General features: G+C 32.7%; 3 protein-coding genes across 4 annotated transcripts in view; 2 read left to right on the plus strand and 1 right to left on the minus strand.

Moving 5' to 3' along the window:
- LOC126882878 (sex peptide receptor) overlaps nt 1-23151 on the plus strand; it is a 1311932-nt gene that overhangs the window by 534631 nt on the left and 754150 nt on the right. Inside the window, exon 1 of one of the 2 annotated variants that reach the window (XM_050647973.1) lies at nt 12833-12975. The exons of the other annotated variant lie outside the window; for it this stretch is intronic. The gene's annotated coding sequence lies outside the window, so the exon portion shown is untranslated. Of the gene's footprint in view, nt 1-12832; nt 12976-23151 lie in introns of those variants that run through there. 2 annotated transcript variants of the gene reach the window in all.
- LOC126889667 (general transcription factor II-I repeat domain-containing protein 2A-like) lies at nt 18386-18886 on the minus strand. The gene has a single exon (XM_050658186.1). The coding sequence runs from the start codon at nt 18884-18886 to the stop codon at nt 18386-18388; it is 501 nt and encodes a 166-aa protein (XP_050514143.1).
- The window catches only part of LOC126889671 (uncharacterized), a 117871-nt gene continuing 113819 nt past the window's right edge, over nt 19100-23151 (plus strand). The window contains exons 1-2 of the mRNA XM_050658195.1: nt 19100-19362; nt 20109-21708. Coding sequence (XP_050514152.1) covers nt 19100-19362; nt 20109-21708 — 1863 coding nt within the window. The remainder of the gene's footprint in view (nt 19363-20108; nt 21709-23151) is intronic.

Below are 23151 nucleotides of genomic sequence, written 5' to 3' on the forward strand. Positions count from 1 at the left end.
GTTAAATTCCAAATAGAATATGTCAACGTACAATAACCAAAAAATTAAGTACGTTTCGGGGAAAACTCATTACAACTTTTTAAAGTGTTAAAAAAAGCACTGTTTGTTTTTAAGTTTCTAGCATCAAATGCAAGCAAGTTACGCTCAAAATAAAGTTGGTCCCTTTGGTTTTGACAAAAATCGGGAAAATCACCCACTAATTAGCATCCTAAATTAAATTAATTGTTATCGCTTCATAAGCTGTTTTACTTATGATGTGTTTGTATGATCTTGTTTTAACGGTTGAGAGTGCTTACTTTTGAAAAAAATTGAGTAAAATTTTTAATTCTGAAAAAATGTTTTTTTAGTACAACTTAAAAATTATTAGTGATACCAAAAATATCAAAGAGTAAAAAAAGTCGGCTTCGCTTTTTTTAATATTTTGGATTTTTTTGTTTTTCTCTAAGAAAATATTGATTAAGATTTAGTGTTTCTAAATTTGCATATACTCGCGATAACTGACTCGTCAAGCCTTTTCAAAAATAGGGACTTTGAAATACATACACGAGTAAAGCAACTTGTGAAGTGGTAACAATTAAGTTCATTTAAGATGCTAAAAAAGGACCAACTTTATTTTGAGCGTAACTTGCTTACGTTTGATGCTAGGATTTTTTTTACAAAACAAAAATAAAGCTTTTTTATACACTTTAAAAAAGTTGACATGAGTTTTCCCCAAAAAGTCCTTCAGTTTTTAGTAATTTCACGGTAAAATATTTAATTAGGAATTTGACGAACATGAACCTATCATTCATTAGCTATAAATCTGCTTCTCCTAGTTCTAGAGATCTTATACATATACTATTTATTTTTCTTACTTTTTTACAGGCTAAATTTTTGTAAGAATGTTTTTTTGGACAAAATACTTACTTTTTGAGTTATTTACAAAAAACCGCCTAAAAACGTGGTTATTTTGTTGAAAAATGATCATATTCAATCGCAAAAATCTCGAAAAGTCTTGACTTTGTGTTTTTCACCCCCGAAAAGGGGTGTGACTCACCCCCAGGGCAAAAGGACACATCGGCACAATATCACTTTTTTTCGTTGACTTGTTAGTTCTGTGTATGCCAAATTTTATGTCAACACAAGCGGTTCTTTAAAATTTAGAGAGTTTGCAATATTTTACCGTCAGCGAACGGACTATTAAAAGTTTTGGTAAATAATATTTTTATAAGCCGTGTAATATGTATGATCGATACAATTTTGGAAAAACTTCTCCTTAAACAATTATCCCCAGTCATAGAAAAAAGAAAACTAATTCCCCAACACCAAATTGGGTTCAGAACACAACAAGGAAAAATAGAACAAGTACATACTGGTAAAACACATCAGAAGTGATCTATAAAATAAAAGGTATTGTTCTGTTGCATTCCTGGATATTGGTCTGGCTTTAGACAAGGTATGGTATGGTGGTATCCTATTTAAGCTAAACAAAAACCTTCCCCATCTTTTATATCAAATCTTAAATGGCTATATTTCCAACTGGCATTTCCTAATCAAGCAGGATAATAAATACACAAGCCTAAAACCAATCAAAGCCTGAACACTACAAGGAAGTAGTGTCTTGTGACCTATATTGTACTTGCTCTACACTGCTGAACTACCGACAAGTAACAAAACAACGCGTGCAACTTTTACTGATGACACCGCTGTGTTAGCTTTTCACCATGATCCAATTACATTATCCATAACCCTTCAAAAAGTCCTTAACAATGTACAAAAATGGCTTAAAAAGGAAAGATAAAGGCGAATGAGGGTAAATCAACCCATGTAACATTCACCATGAAGAAACATGTCTATCTGTAACTCTGAACGAAACACAGACAAACCGATATTATCAAGTATCTACGAATACACTTTGATAGGAGATTAACTTGACAAAAGCACATTTTTACAAAAAGAAAACAACTAGGAATAAAATTTCGAGAAATGTACTGGATCATTGGTCGTAAATCTTAACTCTCTCTTGAAAACGAACTGCTGATACCTAAAGCTATAATAAACTATATTAAAACCAGTGTGGACCTATGGTATCCAACTTTGGGGGACAGCCACTCAAACAAACTTAGAAATACTGCAGAGATTCCAGAACACAGTCCTTAGAACGATGCTTAATGCCCCTTGGTACATGTCAAACTATGTGATAGAACAAGACCTCAATGTTCCATCCATAAAAACAGTAATAACATAATATGTATTACAAAATATATTCCAAGAGACTAGAATCTCATCCAAACGAGTTAGCAAGCAGCCTCACTGATGATCATAATGATGTACGACGCTTGAAGAGATTCAAAATAGTGGACCTAACAAGAATATTCGAATAATCTGTGATAACTTAACTTGTTTTAATCTAATTTATATAAAGAGGGTGATCACTGGATCTACCTCTATAGGGCAAATTTTTAATTTTTGTCAAATAATTTACCTATTATTCTTAGACAGACTGTAAAAATGCTACAAAAATTAAAAAAAAATTGAGCTGATTTCGGAGCCTTTTTCATTATAATAGAACGGCATGCTTCAATTCTTGTTCATTGTACATGAAGATTTTGCTTCCCACCTGTTTGTTAAGAACATCCCAAAGGTGATTCACATGATTAAAATCTGATGTTCGAGTTGGCCACTCTAGATTTGAAGAATATTCTCAAAACATTTTATTCCTACTTTTTTTTTGTTTTTTTTTAGTTTTTTTTTAACGTCTTATATTCTTTATAATCTACTTTACAATGAAAACAATAAGTGATATTGTTTGTCTTTACAATGAGAACGAGATATAAGGAAGAGTACCGAAGCATCACGACACATATTGGCTTACGGGTGGGATGCGCAAATACACCGATATGCAAGCACAAAAACTAAAAACGGCACAGAACACAACGGCTGGGGGCTGTTGAAGGCGTAGATTCCGCTGCTGTAGGCACTGTCAGGATCGGTTAAGTTTTAAAAGTATTCTATAATTTAAAATATTTTTTATCCATTCCTCTAGTAGGAAGGGAGGAGGAAAACCTCCGAACTTTTTACTCCGAAATAATTGGTTTTCCCGGTTGTTTTTTTTTGTCCTGGTCATGACCGATTTTATTTATTTACAGTAATAATCGGTGAAAAGCCAAATAACTTATCTCTGAAAGAGGTAATAAATGCAAAGAAAAAGTGGGAAAATTTTTCGTCCACCAGCGTGTATTCGAGAAATTTTAAGCTGACCGAAAATGAAACCGACTTGATAATACTGATGAGTGGTTTCTATTTTCGTTCCCAATTGGTTAGTTCTAACTTCCAGTTCCCCTTTCCCCATCCCACTACGCACTACCAAATGTACGCCACGCCATTTAAATATCGATTGATTATCTTGGTATGGCTATATTCTCTCGATTATTTCATTCATAGGAGATTCTGACCAATAGAAAGCTACAGAAATAGAAATTAAACCGATAATTTTTGAAAATATCCCGTCGTCAAGTATATTACGTCAAATGCACTTCGTTGCTGCGAAAAAATACATTCAGTGACATTAATGACAATTACTGTTTTAAAAGTTATAAAAGTGATGACTTTCAACCGTCAAATATTTATAACAACTGTGTGTTTAACTGTAGTAATTTGTACTTACATAAATAAGTTACAATAAAATTTTGGGTTTGAACAGTTTTATTCATGAAGTAATATCGCAGAAAATTGCACTCGATCTCTAAAATTATTATCGAATTGTTTCCCTCGTGCCACTTTGACTGTCAAAGCGGTCAAAGTGTCACTCGGGAAAAATTCGATAATTTTAGAGCTTCTGTGCAATTACTACTGATTATTTCATTCATAGGAGATTCTGACCAATAGAAAGCTACAGAAATAAAAATTAAAGTGATAATTTTTGATAATATCCCGTCGTCAAGCATTACATCAGATGCCTTTCGTTACTAATGCGTCGTTACTACTGTAAAAATTAACATGCAGTGACATTAATAAAAATTCATGTTTTACAACTTGTCACAGAGAACACAAACAAACACGTTAAGCAAATATTCAGGTGAAGATATCAACAAAATATTAGATACAAGTATTTAAAAAGACAGTTTTATTCATGAAATAATCTCAGCGAATTATCCTCGATCTCTAAAATTATTATCGACTTGTTGTCCTCGTGCCACTTTGACATAATTTCACTCCCCTCCGAGTGGCGAAATTAAAACTGTCAAAGTGTCACTCGGGAAACAAATCGATAATTTTAGAGCGCTCGTGCAATTACTATTGATAGTATCGATATCGATTTGAATGGAGTCTCGCAAACTACAGTGCCATGTGAACGTAACACCCTAACCTATTATGTATTGAAAACCGAGTACTGGTTTTTGTAATAACCGGTTTTTTCTAACGGTTAAAACCGTTAAGTTTAAGCGAAAAAAAAATGTTTTGTCAACAACCGTCATCTCTACTGGTAAGATAGTGAAATGACAATACGGTTTTCCAGATCCTTGTCATATTTTTCACGACTTTCTGAAAATTTTAGGCTTGCTCTAGTGTCATCTGTCAGCAAAATTTCTTCTAGTCAATCTACTTTATGGGTGATCTGTGGAAAGTAATTGCGAACTGGCAAATTTTTTAATAGATTTTATCCGATGCTATTCATAGGTCTGGATCCCGTGTATGAAAAAAAAACTGATTAATAGCAAGCTGAAAATTTGTTAATAGCTTAAGGGTGTCTAGTCGAATAAACTTTGATATATGGGAACACTGGAACAGGGGCAGTTTTAATTGTGGAACAGGTTAAAAATTTGGAACGGACAGACCACGAAAACGGCACATTTATTTTGTCCGACAGAACAGGCTTAAACTCTCCGAACAGAGATTAAACTCTCATGCAAAAATCAGACTGCTATTTATCACCAATATAATAGTTCCTGTCATTTGACATATTCTGCATGTTCCACTCATTAAAACGCCCACTTGGTGATAAATAGTAGTCTGATTTTTGCATGAGAGTTTAATCTCTGCTCGGAGAGTTTATGTGTATTCTGTCGGACAAAATACATGTGCCGTTTTCGTGGTCTGACCGTTCCAAACTTTTAACCTGGTCCACAATTAAAACTTCCCCTGTTCCAGTGTTCCCATATATCAAAGTTTGTCCAACTAGACAACCTTAAGCTATTAACAAATTTTCAGCTTGCTATTAATCAACTTTTTTTTCATACGCGGGATCCAGACCTATCAGATTTTTGTAGTCTATATTATTTTTGTATTTACAGAGTGGTAGAAAACAGCGAAGAAAACGGACTATCCCTAAACACAAAAAAGACACAATTTGCCCAACAGCGCCAAGAATGCATAACAATACATGGAGAACCAGCTGAAAAATATAAATATCTGGGTACCATAATTAATCAAAATTATCAAAGAACGGCAGTTCTCGCCAGTGGCGCACACCCACACCCACCTTCACGCGACACTATATATACACGAAATTTTCGATTTTCTAAATCTGACTGAATTGAAAATTGGACCAACTCCCATCTTAAAGTTAAAGAGAAAGACTCATCCACTCATATGTCAACCATCCATTTTGGTCCAAGGGTGTGGATTTTACGGCCCTTCCTATTTAGGTTCTGTTTTTCGTTCTCGTCCCCAAAACCCTAGGTGTGGATCCAGCGTATGAAAAAAAAGTTGATTAATAGCAAGCTAAAAATTTGTTAATAGCTTAAGGATGTCTAGTCGGATAAACATTGATATATGGGAACACTGGAACAGGGGCAGTTTTAATTTTGGAACAGGTTAAAAATTTGGAACGGTCAGACCACGAAAACGGCACATTTATTTGTCGGACAGAACAGACTTAAACTCTCCGAACAGAGATTAAACTCTCCTGCAAAAATCAGACTGCTATTTATCACCTGTCACAATTCCTGTCATTTTGCATATTCTACACGTTTCACTCATTAAAACGCCCATTTGGTGACAAATAGCACTCTGATTTTTGCATGAGAGTTTAATCTCTGTTCGGAGAGTTTAAGTCTGTTCTGTCGGACAAAATACATGTGCCGTTTTCGTGGTCTGACCGTTCCAAATTTTTAACCTGTTCCACAATTAAAACTTCCCCTGTTCCAGTGTTCCCATGTATCAAAGTTTGGCTGACTAGAGACCCTTAAGCTATTAACAAATTTTCAGCTTGCTATTAATCAACTTTTTTTTCATACGCGGGATCCAGACCTATCTCAAAAACTTTAAAAATTTAAGTCCGACCTTAACGGCTTCTAACGGTACTGGTCATTACCTTTCCAATGCATGTCTAATTTTGAAAATCGGTTATACCATTCAAAAGTTACCGAGCTCAGAAATATCACTCAATTTCTATTTAAAAAAATGAAAAAACATTTAATGTTTGTGGATATGTATGTATGTATGTATATGTATGTATGTATGTATGTATGTGTGTATGTATGTATGTATGTATGTATGTATGTATGTATGTATGTATGCATGTACGTATGTATGTGTTTGGAAAAGTTAAACCGATCTGAATTTTTTTTCTGTGTTTGAAGAAGGGGTCGATTCAGAACCGGTGTAGTTTGACCCTTTTGACCACCCATGAGCCAGCTATAGGACTTGGTAGGTACAAAACGGCATATTTTTTGGGGGTATACAGGGTGTCCAGAAACTCTACCGACAAACGAAGACAGGAGATTCCTCAGATAATTTTAAGACAATTTAACCCAATTCACCTAGTCCGAAAATGCTTCTTAAGGGAGCTAGAGCTCCTTGAAGATGGCGCCATGATATTAGTTTTTCTTAAATACCTCCAGAACGCTTCTATTTAGAAAAACGAAAATTGGTATGCTTATTTACTTTTCAGAGATGAATCGATTCCATTCATTGCAAATTTCCAGTACCGGTCATAGGCGTCCGCTTTGGTAGAGCAACGGGTATTTTATCTCATAACTTTTTTCCTTGACTTTTATGCATTTTTGACACCGGATTATTAAATTGTGAGGTATTCTAGTACTAAAAGGTACTCTTGTTTTAAGTCGGTAGGACACACCGTTTTCTAGAAAAATCGATTTGAAAGTTTGTCGTTTTTGGAATTTGAAAAAAAATTGAAAGAACTTTTCTACAAAAAACGAAGTATTTTACCAACATAAAGTAAGAGTAACTTTTAGTACTCGAATACCTCATAATTTAATAATCTAATGTCAAGAATGCTCAAAAATTCAAGCCAAAAAATTATGCTATAAAATAACTGTTGACCTACCCAAAACGGACGCCTATGACCAGTACTAGAAATTCGCAATTAATGAAATCGATTTATCTCTGGAATATAAATAAATGTACCAGTTTTCGTCTTTCTAAGCAGTTTTTTTTGAATTTTTCTTTATTTAAAAAGCGAAAAATTTTCTAAATCGATTTTTCTAGAAAACGGTGTATCCTACCGATTTAAAACAAGAGTATCTTTTAGTACTAGAATACTTCAAAATTTCATAATCCATTGTCAGAAATGCATAAAAGTTAAAGATAAAAAAGTAATGCGATAAAATAACCGTTGCCCTACCCAAAACGGACGCCTATGATCGGTACTAGAAATATGCAATGAATGTATTAGATTTATATCTTGTAGATAAAGACGCGTACCAATTTTTGTTTTTCTAAATAGAAGCGTTCTGGAGGTATTTAAGAAAAACTAATTACAAGACGCCATCTTCAAAGAGCTCCAGCTCCCTTAGGAAGCATTTTCGGACTAAGTGAATTGGGTTAAATTATCTTAAAATTATCTGAAGAATCTCCTGTCTTCGTTTGTCGGTAGAGTTTCTGGACACCCTGTATATCTTCGGTTCAAGAAGAGACAGGAGAACTGAGAATACGTTAAACCAATAGTGTTGAGTTAAGCTTTCAAATGTTGTGTAAGCCGTCAGGATCAGACATACACACACAAGGCTCAGTATAGCCGAAAAAATGAAAAACTAACTTTTGAAAATTTTGGTTTTTCGACAATTACTCAAAATTTCAACCTACGAATTGCGCCAGTAACTGAGCGTTTGTAGGAGGAGTCTAGACGAATCTAACGGTGTATACCTCATATGCATAAAAATTCGAATTTTTAAGTTATAGCTATTCATAAATATGATCAAATCTATTATCTATGGGAAAAAAGTGTTATCGGGTTTCTTCACTGTTGTCAAGCAGACTTATTGCTAGTGTGTCTGGCTAAGCTGATTGGTCACTGCAGCAGAGTTCGTTGGCATCTCTAAATCATTATAAAGTTCCGGTTTGTTACGAACTAGGGAGCATCTACTATACTGTGCAGGGATTTTGACTGGAATCTCTCGATGATAGCTGTGTTCGATTTAGATGCTGTTCCCCATAACTGGATTCCATAGGTCCATACGGGTCCACACTGGTTTGATAACGGTCATGTACGCTAGTAATTTGTTCCGTAATGATAATTGGGATTTTCTGCCAAGGAGCCAGTAGGTACAGCTTTTTCCATTTAGTATCCAGCTGCTTTCTTTTTTTCCATATGTGGGTAGGCCAGGTTAGATGTTTGTCCAGGTGTATTCCCAAATACACTAAGCATCAAAATTAACGCACCACCTTAAAAATGGGACATTTTTGATGTCTCAGTTTTCTTAAACCTGTTGTCCGATTTTAGTGATTTTTTAATATGTTATAGCTTTATTCTTCAAGTATATCGATGTAATCACATTGTTGCTAAACAGATAAGTGTCATTGTATACCAGGTGTAAGAATGATAGTGTATTTTTCCTCAAAGTTTGGAACACCCTGTGGAATATTCTAGCATATAAGAAATATTGAAATTAAAACCTGACTGTAGCCTTAGGCTTTCTTAACATTTCGCTTTTTGATTCATTCGTTTATGTTGGATAACAAAAAAGGTAGGTACTTTAACAACTAGCAACATTCTTCATCAATACAGGGTGTTTCTAAATAAGTGCGACAAACTTTAGGGGGTAATTCTGCATGAAATAATAATAACCATTTGCTTCATAAACATATGACTGCAAATGCTTTGTTTCCGAGATACGGGATGTTGAATTTTTTCTTACAAACTGACGATTTATTTATTGCTCTAAAACCGGTTGAGATATGCAATTTAAATTTGGTAGGTTTTAAGAATTAGTTATTGCGCATTTCTTGGCATACAATTAAGAATTTTATATTCACCATTAGCGTGCATACGGGTAATATGACCGGGTAGTATGACCCGTATGCGCGCCAATGGTGAATATAAAATTCTTAATTGTATGTCAAAAAATGCACAATAACTACCTCTTAAAACCTACTAAATTTCATTTGCATATCTTATACAACCAGTTTGCAAACCAGTTTTATAGCAATAAATAACTCGTCAGTTTATAAGAAAAAATTCAACATCCCTTATATCGGAAACGAAGCATTTGCGGACGTATGTTTCTAAACTAAACGGTCATTATTTTTGATGCAGAATTACCCCTTAAAGTTTGTCAAGAACGTTGCTAGTTGTTAAAGTACCTAACTTTTTTATTATCCGACATAAGCGAATTAGTTAAAAAGCAAAATGTTAAGAAAGCCTAAGGCTACAGTCAAGTTCTAATTTAATTTTTTTATATACGCTAGAATATTCCACAGGGTGTTCCAAACTGTGAGGAAAAAACACACTACCATTATTACACCCGGTATACAATGACACTTATATGTTTGCAACAATATTAATACGTCGATATTCTTGAAGAATAAAGCTATAACATATTAAAAAATTACTAAAATCGGGCATGTCAAAAATGTCCCATTTTTAAGGTGGTTCGTTAATTTTGATGCTTTGTGTATTTTACGCTGTCTATTTCAGGTATTTGTTCATTTTTAAATGTGATGATTGGCGATTTAATATGGTATATTGTAAATGTTATGTGTGCAGATTTGCTTTCATTTATTGTAATTCGCCATTTTCTTGCCCACGTTGCTATATTGTTGAGACTGGTTTTTAGTAAATTGTCGCTGCTATTTCAGGATTTTTGTTTACTGCTAATATAGCTGTGTCATTCTCAAACGTAGAGGTGACTGTGTCATCAGTACATGGCAGATCAGCCGTGAGGAGTAGGTATAATACTGGGCCTATTACACTCCCTTGTGGGACTCCTGATTTGATTATGCGTAGTTTAGTTGCTTTATTTTCATATCTGACTCTTAAGTATCGTTCTTCAAAGTAGGATTTTAGAATCAAATTAATTGTTGTTGGTAGAAAACTAAAGGTTGGTGGTATGTTGTTAAGTACAGATCAGGTAATTTTAGGGTCAGTGGTTTATTTCATTTATAATTCTTGTGATGATATTTTTCATGTGCCGTTTATTTAATTTGACGTGAACCATTCTTATTACTGTGTACAGACACCAAAATCGTCTGTATAGGTTTTGCCTGTGGCTTCAGCACCCATTTCGTTTGTAACCCATTTTTGTAGTTATTTTTACTTCTATTCTCTGTAGTTTTACTTTTATTCTCCGTTCACAAAACAGGATTTTGGAATGTGTTGTATTGAATTTTTGGTTATATCTAACTAATTTGTATTAAATTAGTAATGTACTCACAGTTTACTTTTTTGGTGACAAAACTTTGTTGTTTAAAAAATAGACTATATATTATGCAACAATATTGCGTTTCTTGATTATCATATACATAGTCCAGAGAAATAAGGTTTTTCTCGTGACACATCCCCCTCCAGGCCGAAACCAAATTTTTTGAGTAGTATGCACATCTATATTATTAACCTATATGTTTCCTGCAGCCGATTTTCATGATATACATAGTTATAAACAAATGAAGATCGAAAAACGGTAAATTATCGCTTTTTTCGTCTATTACCAAAAAGTTAAGCACTTTAAACAAATTTGAGAGTAAGAAACTCATAAGTCGTATAAAAAACTTCAATATGGCATTCGCTGAATATGTCCAACCTTATTGGTTGCTTAGAAAATTGCAAAATAAGTCATAAATATTGAGTTTTTATAAATATTCGTAACTTAGGTAAAAATTAACTTACAATCTTCTTATTAAGCGGAATGCCGAGACTTCTTGTACTTAAATTATATTTTAAATTTCAAAGCAATTGGTCAAATAGTTTAAAAGATATTTAATTTATTTTTCCCAAATTCATTTTTTTTGCAACACTATAAGTCAGAAAATTATGAGGTTACAATAATACTTCGGACAGTTTGTGAAAGAAGAACATTTATACTATTACCTTAATTAAAAATAAATGACAAAAAATAATTTTAAACAGTGTAAAATTATTTTGCATAAACATGCCCATTTTTTGCTTACTTATAAACAATTAGAATAACTTTTTAACCGTTACCCGTAGAAAAATTATTTTTTCATATTTAGAAAGACTGAATTTTTATACACATTTAGAAAGAAAAACAACTGTTCTAGGACATTTAGGGACAAAGTTAGCCCCCCCATTCTTTTAATTCACATGTTTTTGCAAAATTATCTTGCAATATCTATAATTATTTTTTGTCATTTATTTTTAATTAAGGTAATAGTATAAATGTCCTTCTTTCACAAACTGTCCGAAGTATTATTGTAACCTCATAATTTTCTGACTTATAGTGTTGCAAAAAAAATGAATTTGGGAAAAATAAATTAAATAACTTTTAAACTATTTGACCAATTGCTTTGAAATTTAAAATATAATTTAAGTACAAGAAGTCTCGGCATTCCGCGTAATATTCTAAGTTAATTTTTACCTAAGTTACGAATATTTATAAAAACTCAATATTTATGACTTATTTTGCAATTTTCTAAGCAACCAATCAGGTTGGACATATTCAGCGAATGCCATATTGAAGTTTTTTATACGATTTACGAGTTTCTTACTCTCAAATTTGTTTAAAATGCCCAATTTTTTAGTAAGAGACGAAAAAAGCAAAAATTTACTGTTTTTTGATTTTCATTTGTTTATAACTATGTATATCATCAAAATCGGCTGCAGGAAACATATAGGTTATTATTATAGATGACCATATTACTCGAAAAATTTGGTTTCAGCCTGGAGGGGGATGTGTCACCAACACGATATTTTTTTTCCTTATTTCTCTGAACTAACATATTAATGTAAGGGCCGGTTGTTCGAACGCTAATCAAGAAGTTGATCATAATTAAGTCCCCTTAACAACCATCAAATAACAACACCCATTCGTATGTCAATTAGTTGATTGTAATCAATTATGTTAAATATCATTATGATTATTAACATAATTGATTGATTAATTAATTATTAATTATTAATTAACATAACAATTATTACCATAATTGATTAATAAATCTTATACCTAATTGTAATCAATTATGTTTTCAGCAACCCAACCAAAGTTGACATTGACAGTTGGTGACAGTAATTAAATATTTGATGTTGATCAATTGATTCCATTTTTGGTTAGCGTTCAAACAACTGGTCCTAAATAAAATAAAAAAAGAAACCCTAAACTAACTAAACACGGTCGGCTCTAACAGCCTATGCCTTTAACAGAGTAATAAAAACTATATAATGACGCACTTCTCTACATAACCGATCATGCGATATAATATCAGATCTTATCTCCAATATTTCTGTTTCTCATAATTGCTAATCTTTAAATAATAATATAGTTGTAAATATAAAACCGCTGTCAGAAGCTCTATAAATTAAATGCAGGTAATTATCAGGATAGTTTATCATTGTTTAATATATACCGTAAATATCAACATTGCGATATATCTATATGGCATGTACATTATCTTCTAGGTAAATTGAAAATATTAGGATTTATAGTTCGTTTATAGGCTTTTTTGTTTGTAAATTATTGAATCATTAGTTTCTGTGTTCTGCGTGCTACACTGTACGTTGTGTGTATGTGCGGTTATATCCGGTATTGTAAAAGTGAGAGTGTATTATTCTTCAACCAATAATTCCAAAGTTTAATTCTGGTTAGTATTTTTTTAGTATAAATTTAGAAAATTCAAAATAAACTGGATTATCTCACAATAAAACACTGAAAACTTTTGTTTTCTATACTTTCACAAAATTTATTATTTACAACTATGTGACTACAGCTGTTTCGGCAGAGTGCCTTTCTCAAGTGATATAATTTACAATGTGTTTGCCTTTTTAAGTCTGCAACTGAAGACGTTGAGGAGTGGGGAGCTGTTTGTCTCGAGTTGGTCATTCAGAATTATATCTGTATTTTTGTTTATTAATTTCCATAGATTCTAAAACAGATAGCTTAAGGCCTTTATTTTGGATATGCAGAATTTGAAACTCTTCATTGAAAGAATGATTATGATCTAGAAGGTGAAGTGCGTATGTAGAAGTGTCTGTTTTTCTATTGTTGAAAGCCCTTTTGTGTTCTGCTATCCGTTTGTCAAAAGTTCTGCCAGTTTGACCGATGTACGTTTTCGGACAGTCACCACAAGTTAGTTTGTACACACCACTCTGCAGTTGCTTTCTCTTTCGGCTTATATTGTTCTTAATATATTTACTTAAGTTGTTGTCAGTTCTGAAAGCTGGTATTATTCCTTTCTTTTTTATGTATCTGGCTATTTTTGTTGTTATCTTGTCAGTATATGTGAGAGAGCAGAAGGTACTGGGTTCTTTCTGTGGTGGTGGATACACTAATTTCAGGGCTTTCTTATGGAGTTTTTGATTTAAAATTTTGTTAACTGTTTGTTCGTTATATCCGTTGTTTACTGCTGTTTGTTTAATGATGTTTAGTTCTATCTCGAAGTTATTTTTTGTCATGGGAATTTCTGTCAGTCTATGTATCATGCTATGGTAGGCTGCTAATTTGTGTTGTGTAGGATGGGATGATGAATTGTGTATAGTTGTGTCAGTATGGGTAGGTTTATGATATACGGAGAACTCATGTTTGTTGTGTAGTCTGGTAATCGTTACATCTAGAAAGTTTATGGAATTATTCTGTTCTGTTTCTATTGTGAACTCAATATTACTATGAAGTGAATTAATGTATGATAGAAATTGGTCAAGTTGTCTATTAGTTCCTGTAAAGCATAGTAGTATATCATTTACGTATCTTCACCAATATAAGAACTGTTTAAATACGGGATGTTTAGAAATTGTTGTTTCAAGTTGGTTCATAAATATATCTGATAGTAATGGGCTTAGAGGATTACCCATAATAAGTCCTGCACTGTTGTTTGTGTATATTTGATTATTGAATTAAAAATAGTCTTGATTTATGCAAATTTCAAGGAGGTGTAAAATTTCAGATTTAATGATTGGATTTGTACTATTATGGTCTAAAAGATTTTTAACTAAAACAAAAGTTTCTGTAGGAGGAACATTAGGAAAAAGATTTTTACGTCAAATGAAATTAGTCTGTAGTTGTTGAGCAATTGAAAATGTTGTATTTTATTAACTAGTTCTAGTGTATTTTTTACGGTGAATTTACCTGAAAATTTAGTGTATTCTGTAATAATATCTGACAGTTTTTTTGAAAGTTTATATGACGGAGCTGTATAAAAAGAAACTACAGGCCTTATTGGGTGTTCCGGTTTGTGTAGTTTAATAAAAGAGTATAATTTAGGAGGTTGTGGGTTCATAATATTAAGGTATTTCTGTTCTGTTGGATTTAGTATTGATTTTGAATTTTCAATGGCTAGTTTTCAAGTTTTCAGAGTTTTATTGTGAGATAAATTGAACTTCCATCAAGTAACGGTCGAATCCATCAAAATGGATTATGTTCTTCATAACAAAAATAAGGATGTCTGGGTTAACACAGTAACAGTGACAGTAACACAGTTAATATTTGATGGTAGCACCATTCTTTTCACACAACTTTGCAATCTGTTGTTCACTGATAGCACCAATCTCATCATCTTATATTCAACAAGCTCCTCCGATGCATGCTCAATTGTTTCTTATAGTTCAATTATATTCCGACCCGACGGGGAGTGAAATTATGTCAAAGTGAAATGTCACGACGGCATAACAAATCGATAATTCGAACTCGAGAGTAATAATTCAGTAAGACTCTTTCATGAATAAAACTGATTTTTTAAATCATTTAACTAATATTTTATTAATATCTATGCCTGATTATTTGCTAAACCTGCTTCTTGTTGTTCTTTGTGACAAGTTGTGAAACATTAATTGTCATTAATGTCAATGAAAGTATTTTTGCGTAGCAACGGTGGGCGTCTGACGTAAAATACTTGACGATGCGAAATTATCAGTAGTAATTGCACAAGAGCTCTAAAATTATTGAATTTTTCCCTAGTGTCACTTTGGCAGTTTTAATTTCACGAGCCGAAGGCGAGTGAAATTATGTCAAAGTGTCACGAGGGCAAAAATTCTATATTAATTTTAGAGTTCGAGTGCATTTTTTTGCTATTATTTCATGAATAAAACTGTGCAAAACCAAAATTTTATTGTAATTTATTTATGTAAGTACAAATTAGTACAACTAAACACACATGTGTTAAAAATATGTATTTGACGGTTGAAAGTCATTAATTTTATAATTTTTAAAACATTTGTCATTAATGTCTCTGAATATATTTTTTCGTAGCAACAAAGGGCATCTGACGTAATATGCTTGACGACGAGCAATTATCAAAAATTATCAGCTTAATTTAGATTTCTGTAGCTTTCTATTGGTCAGAATCTCCTATGAATGAAATAATCAGTAGTAATTGCACAAGAGCTCTAAAATTATTGAATTTTTCTCGAGTGACACTTTGACAGTTTTAATTTCACGAGCCAAAGGCTAGTGAAATTATGTCAAAGTGTCACGAGGACAAAAATTATATATTAATTTTAGAGATCGAGTGCAATTTGTTGCGATTATTTCATGAATAAAACTGTTCAAAACCAAAATTTTATTGTAATTTATTTATGTAAGTACAATTTAGTACAATTAAACACACAGTTCTTATAAAAATTTGGCGGTTGAAAGTCATCACTTTTATAATTTTTAAAACAGTAATTGTCATTAATGTCACTCAATGTATTTTTTCGTAGCAACGAAGGGCATCTGACGTAATATACTTGACGACGTGAAATTATCTAAAATCATCAGTTTAATTTAGATTTCTGTAGCTTTTTATTTGTCAGAATCTCTTATGAATGAAATAATCAAAAATTATCGGGTATAATATCACAAGAGAGTGAGAATAAATTGAAAATAATGCGACAGTTTTTCGAAAATTCGTTGTCTGGCAATAGACACGAGAGCCCACCGGGCTCGAGTGGCTATTGCCCAATGACAACAAATTTGAGTAAAAATGAAGCATTATTTTCTTATTTATTCTTACTGTCGTGTGATATTCGTAAGATTATTTTTTAATACGTATATTATGGATATTTCCTTAAATGTGACAGTTGTCAAAACTAGGAAACTGGTTGCCATTAAACAGAAACAATCTACTTAAAAAAATTCTATCTGTAATTTTCTACAGCAGATAATTCTCAGTGTAATTTAAATCTTATTCGACAGAATTAAACACGTGATCAAATATCTTACTATACGATTGGAAGTTAAAATCATCAAAAAATAATCGCTGTAATTCTTATTCTTGTAGGTTTCCATTTCATTAAAACATGAACACAATAAAATACATTTGAAATATATGAGTAAATAATATCTAAATATTAGTTTGTTGCATGTATCATAATCATAATATATTTAATGTTTGACTGGTATAACATTATTTGACAAATAATGACATGCTTTCAAAGTCGGTTAAATATAAGATATTTCCCTAGGGCGTTATTTTTGAAAAATAACACCCTAGGGTATTAAATTTAAACAACTTAATAAATACTGTCAAGTTGACAATTAACAACCTAAGTAAAACTATGGTTACCACAATTACATAATTTTTAATCCTGGTCAACTTTTGATAAGTAAAATTAGTTTTTTATATTGGTAAAAATAAAGATATTATCATGCTGATGAAAAAAAATTCAGCTTTTTTTATCCCCATATAGTTTAATATTCAATGTTATAGACCAGAACTTATTCAAAGCAAATAGGGATAAAATCTAGAAATCTAAAAAAATTAAAACTACCTCTTGTAAACCTAAAGGTCGAAACTTCAATAAAATTTCTGTATCGAATAAATTCAAAGAGGTATTACTCGTACTTGTACTTGTATTTACATTCCTTTTTGAACGACACATACTGAAAACTTCTGAAATCTTTTATAGCATGTAAACGGGTTGGAATCATGTACTTTTCACTCTTTATGTCCTTTTGATGACATTGTATAGAAATAAAACCATAAAATAGAACGTTATGTTACCATTAGGTACCATGCGTCGTAAAGTTTTAGATACATTTTAACTTTTCCTGAGTGTTGCAGATTGAGAAAAAGATTTTTTTAATCAACTAGGCTATTTGAATCACTGATCATAAAATGTTTTTTTAAGTAGAAATAAAAATAATAGTGTGGGTAACTCAGGTTGCGACGTTTACAACTGACAACCATGCGTTTGTTGAAATAATAAATATTTTTATGCGAAATTGGAGGATTTAGTCTGTGTTAGGATCAGCATTACATATAGACCAGAGAAGTAACGATTTTCCCAAGACACTGTTGGATACATCTAATAACTGCTTTTGATAAATTTGATAATAAAATTATGTAATGTCCATATTGTGTGGATTCCATGCCATGTGGGGACACCAGGAAATGAAGTAGCTGATCAAATGGCCAAAGAAGCTCCTAAATGGAAAGATCCAAAGATAGAATGAACCAAATTCCTCACTCGGATATGAAAAAATTCATCAATGAGTGCACAAAGAACTTATGGTGACGAAGATGACAACTCTTACCAAACAATAAATTGCATGAAGTAAACCCAGATCTATCAGCGAAAACACCAAAATTTAGTAAAGCGAAGGAACCAGGTTGTACTACATCGTATCCGAATAGGGCATACCAGACTGACGCAGGAATATAACTGTAGGTCATGGCTGTCCACTATATCCACTAGAACAGGGGTGTCCAACTTGCAATGCCTCAAGGGCCAAAACTAAAACCTTTGATGTTGTCGCGGGCCATATAATAATTTTGTTACAAGTAATAACAAAATAAAGTGAGGTATAAAAATAATTAAAAAAAAAAGAGTATTATTTCTTTTATTGCTCAACAACTACATTTTTTTATAAACGGAAAATTTATTGATAACACTTTTCAATAATCAAGACAAACATTGCAAAAGCAACGAAAAAGATGTATCCAATTAGTGTGAGGACTGTGGTCGATCGGCTTCATCCACCAATGAAGAAATGTCCACCTCCAGTTCAGTTGTAGAAAGTCTCATAAGATGACGTAAGGAATAATCGGTAAGGTTGCTTCTGTTTTTGTTTTTTATCTATTTCATGGAGGAAAAGGCATTTTCACATGTATATGTGCTTCCGAACATTGACGTCATTTTCAGTCCAAAATCTCGCAGGTTTGGGAATTTCTCCTTTGACAGTAATTTGAAAAATTCAGGTCCCTTTTCTTGTCTGGTGATTAGGAACATGTCTGCTTGAAGATCACATAACTCAAGCTGTAAGTTGGGTGGTTGATCATCAATGGCTGCTCCAAGAGGGTTATTATAAAGTAGTACACTGCTTTTGAAACTTTCAATTTCTTCAAATCTTGTATTGAATTCATCAATAACTTGTTCAATTTGTGAAATGCAGGATGAAAACTCAATATTTTCCTCGCCGTTGAATTCTTCTGCTATTTGCAGGCAGCTAGGGAAGTGTGTCAGGTTGTTCTTTTCCAAAGCACGTTTAAACACGTTCAGCTTATTCCGGAATCCGTTTATCATTCCGATCAAATCTGAAACCGTCTGGTTTCTTCCTTGAAGACTCAAGTTTAACATGTTAAGATGATTAGTCAGATCTGTTATAAAAGCTAACTGTCTTAAGAATTCTGGATCCTTAAACTTCTCTTCCAGTTCAGTTGTGTCAGATGAAACGTATTTGTTGATACTGAACATACCAGTTTGCTGTTTAAGCTTTTTCTTCAAATCTGCAACTAGGGCACACCGACTTTCATTTGTGTACGTAGCATACTTATAACGGCAACGAGAAACATGGCGCCTCAGAAGAACGGTCGTGTTTACGACTCGGAAGTTAAGTGTTGTAAAAAGTGTTATAAAGTTGCACAAAGTGGTCTATTATGTGCGAATTGTGGAACGTTATCCCATAGTGGCTGCCTGAAGCAACTAAAATCGATCAAATATATCGATGATGAGACAGTTATATGCTGTGAGGAGAGTGTGAGGTTAAGTGATCCACCAAACAAAACCTTGGATAGTGAGGCTGACGATGAGGATCCGAGACAAACTGAAATAAGGTACTTAAAGAAAATTATTAATCAGAATGAAACAATAATATCAAATCAACAAATTACGATAAATTTATTGAAGGAACAACTAGATTTATTTAAATATATGCAAATAGCTGATCAGTCGCCATCTACAAAACAAAATACGAATTCAATCAACCATTCAAACAGAGACCCAAATTTTGAACGACCGAAACAGTCTAGCAGTAAAATATATCCAAAAAACGAAAACACTACACCCGCAAAAAATGTTGCTGTAAATGAAAGTCTTGTTGTTGATAAAGAAAGGAGTTCCCCAACAAAAACTCTATTTAAAAATAGTACCAATAAAAATAAACAAGTTGTTTCCTTAATCGAAAATAATAAACAATTATCAGCTGATATTTTAAGAATACAAACGGAGGCAAAATGTTCAGATATCATTAATTTAACAAACGATGAGAATTTGATAAATACTGAGAGTAAAAATTCGGTTCCAGTTCCAAATAATAATGGGCAAGAATGGAAAACTGTTAGGTATAAAAGAAGGAATGGACCTATTGTTATTGGCAATAATGAAAACTCTGAAATCAGTGGTGTCCCAAAATTTAGTCATCTTCATGTTACTAGGGTAAACCAGCATACAACGGCAGATAATCTTAAGAAGATGTTAGAAAAACACTTTCCAGAAGTGATATGTACGTCCTTAACGGCTAAGCATCCCAACATATATTCATCCTTTAAAGTCTCAATTTTTGAACAACATTTTGGTTTAGCGATGGACCCAAAACTATGGCCCGTAGGCTCTTATGTAAGCAGGTTTTTTATGAAGCGTCCAACACATACTCAAATAAAATGAAGGATGAAGAAACGACCGTTAACCCTCCATCAAATTTTCAAAATAACCTAATTCAACAAGGCACGGTAAGCATGTTTCATGTTAATTTACAGTGTATATCAAATAAAGTCGATATGATCAATGCTTTTCTTGCGGATAAAAAGTTCTATGACGTCATATGTTTTTCAGAGCACTGGCAAACTGAAGAAAATCTAAAATTAATTAACATCTCCGGCTTTTCACTAGCTAACTTTTTCTGTAGGGTTGAAAAGAAGCAAGGTGGCGTTGCAATTTATGTAAAAGAAAATCTTATGTATTCTTCTCTTAATCTAAATGAATATAACGTAGAGCAAACTTCAGAGTTTTGTGCAATTTATATACCTTCAATGAGAACCAATGTTTTAACTGTATACAGATCAGGTAATGGTGACTGTGACTTGTTCTTGGTGAATTTTGAGAATGTTATAGCATTCTTACTTAACAAAGCAGACAAACTGATTATATTTGGGGATTTTAATATAAATTTTAAAATTAAATCTGAATCTTCTTATGATATTCAAAATCTGTTAATGTCTTTTGGTCTAGAAATAACGATAAACGATTATACTAGAATCACATCTCAATCCAGTAGTTGCATCGATAACATTATGACTAACTTTTCTGAAAATATCTACAGGGTGGGCGTATTTGAACCTTGTTTCTCTGACCATCGAGCACAATTTATATCTATTGATTCTGATCTTAAAGTTGTTGACACTAATCAATCACTTCAACGGTCTATTACTTCTTCTGGTTTGCAGAAGCTTAAATATGCACTAGCTAGTACAAAGATGGACTTTTTCTATGACACCAATAACGATCCTGATGTCTTGATGTTCTTTTTAACTGAAACTTATAACAACTTAATACTAAAGTTTTTTCCATTAAAAAAAGTACGACAAACTGCTAAAATAACACCCGTGCAATGGTTTAATGACGAATTAAGGTCTTACAGATCTAATCTTTCTCTCATTAAACACATTGCAGATGTCACTAAGGATCCCGATATTTTCAAACTATATAAACAACAAAAATATGAATATAATCGGCAGTTACAAAATGCTAAAAAGTCGGCTTACTCTGGTTTTATTACTAACTCCAATAATAAACCTAGAGACTGCTGGAAAATATTAAACTTCGAAAGAGGCAATACAAGATCCAGTTCGGTACAACCAGATCTATCTCCAGACGAAATAAATCAATTTTTTATTACAATCGCAGAGAATATAATTACATCCCTTCCCACTATTAATAACGATATCCTCTTCAGTTACAGAAACTATCCTTCCCCGAGTAAGTCCTTTTGTTTCCGACCCGTTGTGGAAGATGAGATCTCTCAAATAATTAAATCTCTTAATAATTCCAATTGTAAGGACGTTCACGAAATAAATAGCAAAATTTTAAAAGAAACTTACCAAATAGTTTTAACACCTTTCACTCATCTTATTAACTTAATTTTATCAACTGGAGTATTTCCAGAAGCACTAAAGTACTCAAAGGTACTACCTATCTATAAAAAAGGTGATTCCTCGAAAGCTGACAATTACAGACCCATAAGCATTGTTTCTACATTCGGGAAAGTGATTGAAAAGGTGATCAAACAACAATTATATTCTTATTTTGAGTCTAAAAGTTATTTTAGCAACTCGCAATATGGATTCAGAAGTGCTCGTTCTACTACAAACGCGGTATATAATATTGTGAGCGAGGTGATTGAGGGGCTTGAACGTGGCAATCGCATAGCAATTTCTCTCTGCGATTTGTCGAAGGCTTTTGACTGCGTTTCACATGACATTTTGCTCCACAAATTAAACTATTATGGAATCAGAGGTATCCCTCTTAAGCTTATCTCTTCGTACCTATGTGGTAGACACCAGGCTGTAGTGTCTAAAGGTTATCTCTCCGATTTTCGACCCGTAAAACATGGAGTCCCACAAGGTTCGGTCTTGGGACCTCTTTTATTCATTATATATGTCAACGATTTGCCTCATTTCATATCTCCGTACAAATCAGTACAATTTGCGGATGATACGACATACATAATATCAGGTAATAAAAATGAGGATTTAAAAATGGCTTACGAGGAAGTCTCTGATAAATCTAGCACATGGTTTGCTGCGAACAAACTAAAACTCAATACTGAAAAAAACGCAGGACTTGATTATATCTGCAAGTGGTTTACATGGCGATCCAGATGACAAAGACACTGCTAAACTATTAGGAATAACCATAGACAATCGATTGAACTGGTCGGCTCATATTTCACAAGTAAAGGCGAAGCTGTCTAGTTCATTGTTTCTTATTCGTCAACTAGCAAGGGTTGTCAACTTTGAGACATTGAAGGTGACATATTTTTCTTTATTTCACTCACACCTAAGCTATGGATTAATCTTATGGGGCAATTCAACAAATGCTCTTCAAATTTTCAGGATGCAAAAGAAAGCTATCCGGATTTTAGCAGGGGTTAGTTATCTGGAACATTGCCGACCTCTCTTCATCAAATTAAAAATTATGCCGCTACCTACTCTGTTGATATATCAAGTTCTGACTGAAATTCACAGAAAAAGGTCCCATTTAACAAAGCAGTCTGATGTTCACGTTCACAATACGCGATACTCTCACTATTTACGAACAAATCGCTCTAGATTGCGTCTTTCAGATAAAAATTGTCTTAATTATAACTACTACAATATTTTACCAAAAGATATTAAACAGCTAAGCTGTAACAGTTTCAAAAAAGTAATAAAAAGGTATCTGTTGAAACATTGCTTTTATTGCTCGGAAGAATATATGACTCATTGCAGAACATCTACTGAAATGCTTACCGTGACACAAAATATTTTTTGTTAATCTATATTCTTGTTTGTGATACATATTTATAAGTTGTGTTTTATATTTCTGTTTTATATACCTTGTGATTTTATATACCTTGTAATTTTTAT

This window comes from Diabrotica virgifera, chromosome 1, assembly GCF_917563875.1.
Source record: "Diabrotica virgifera virgifera chromosome 1, PGI_DIABVI_V3a".
Lineage (NCBI taxonomy): Eukaryota > Metazoa > Arthropoda > Insecta > Coleoptera > Chrysomelidae > Diabrotica > Diabrotica virgifera.

Coding starts and splice junctions, on each gene's coding strand:
- LOC126889667 (XM_050658186.1), bottom strand. CDS start 18,886: ATGTTAAACTTGAGTCTTCAAGGAAGAAACCAGACGGTTTCAGATTTG.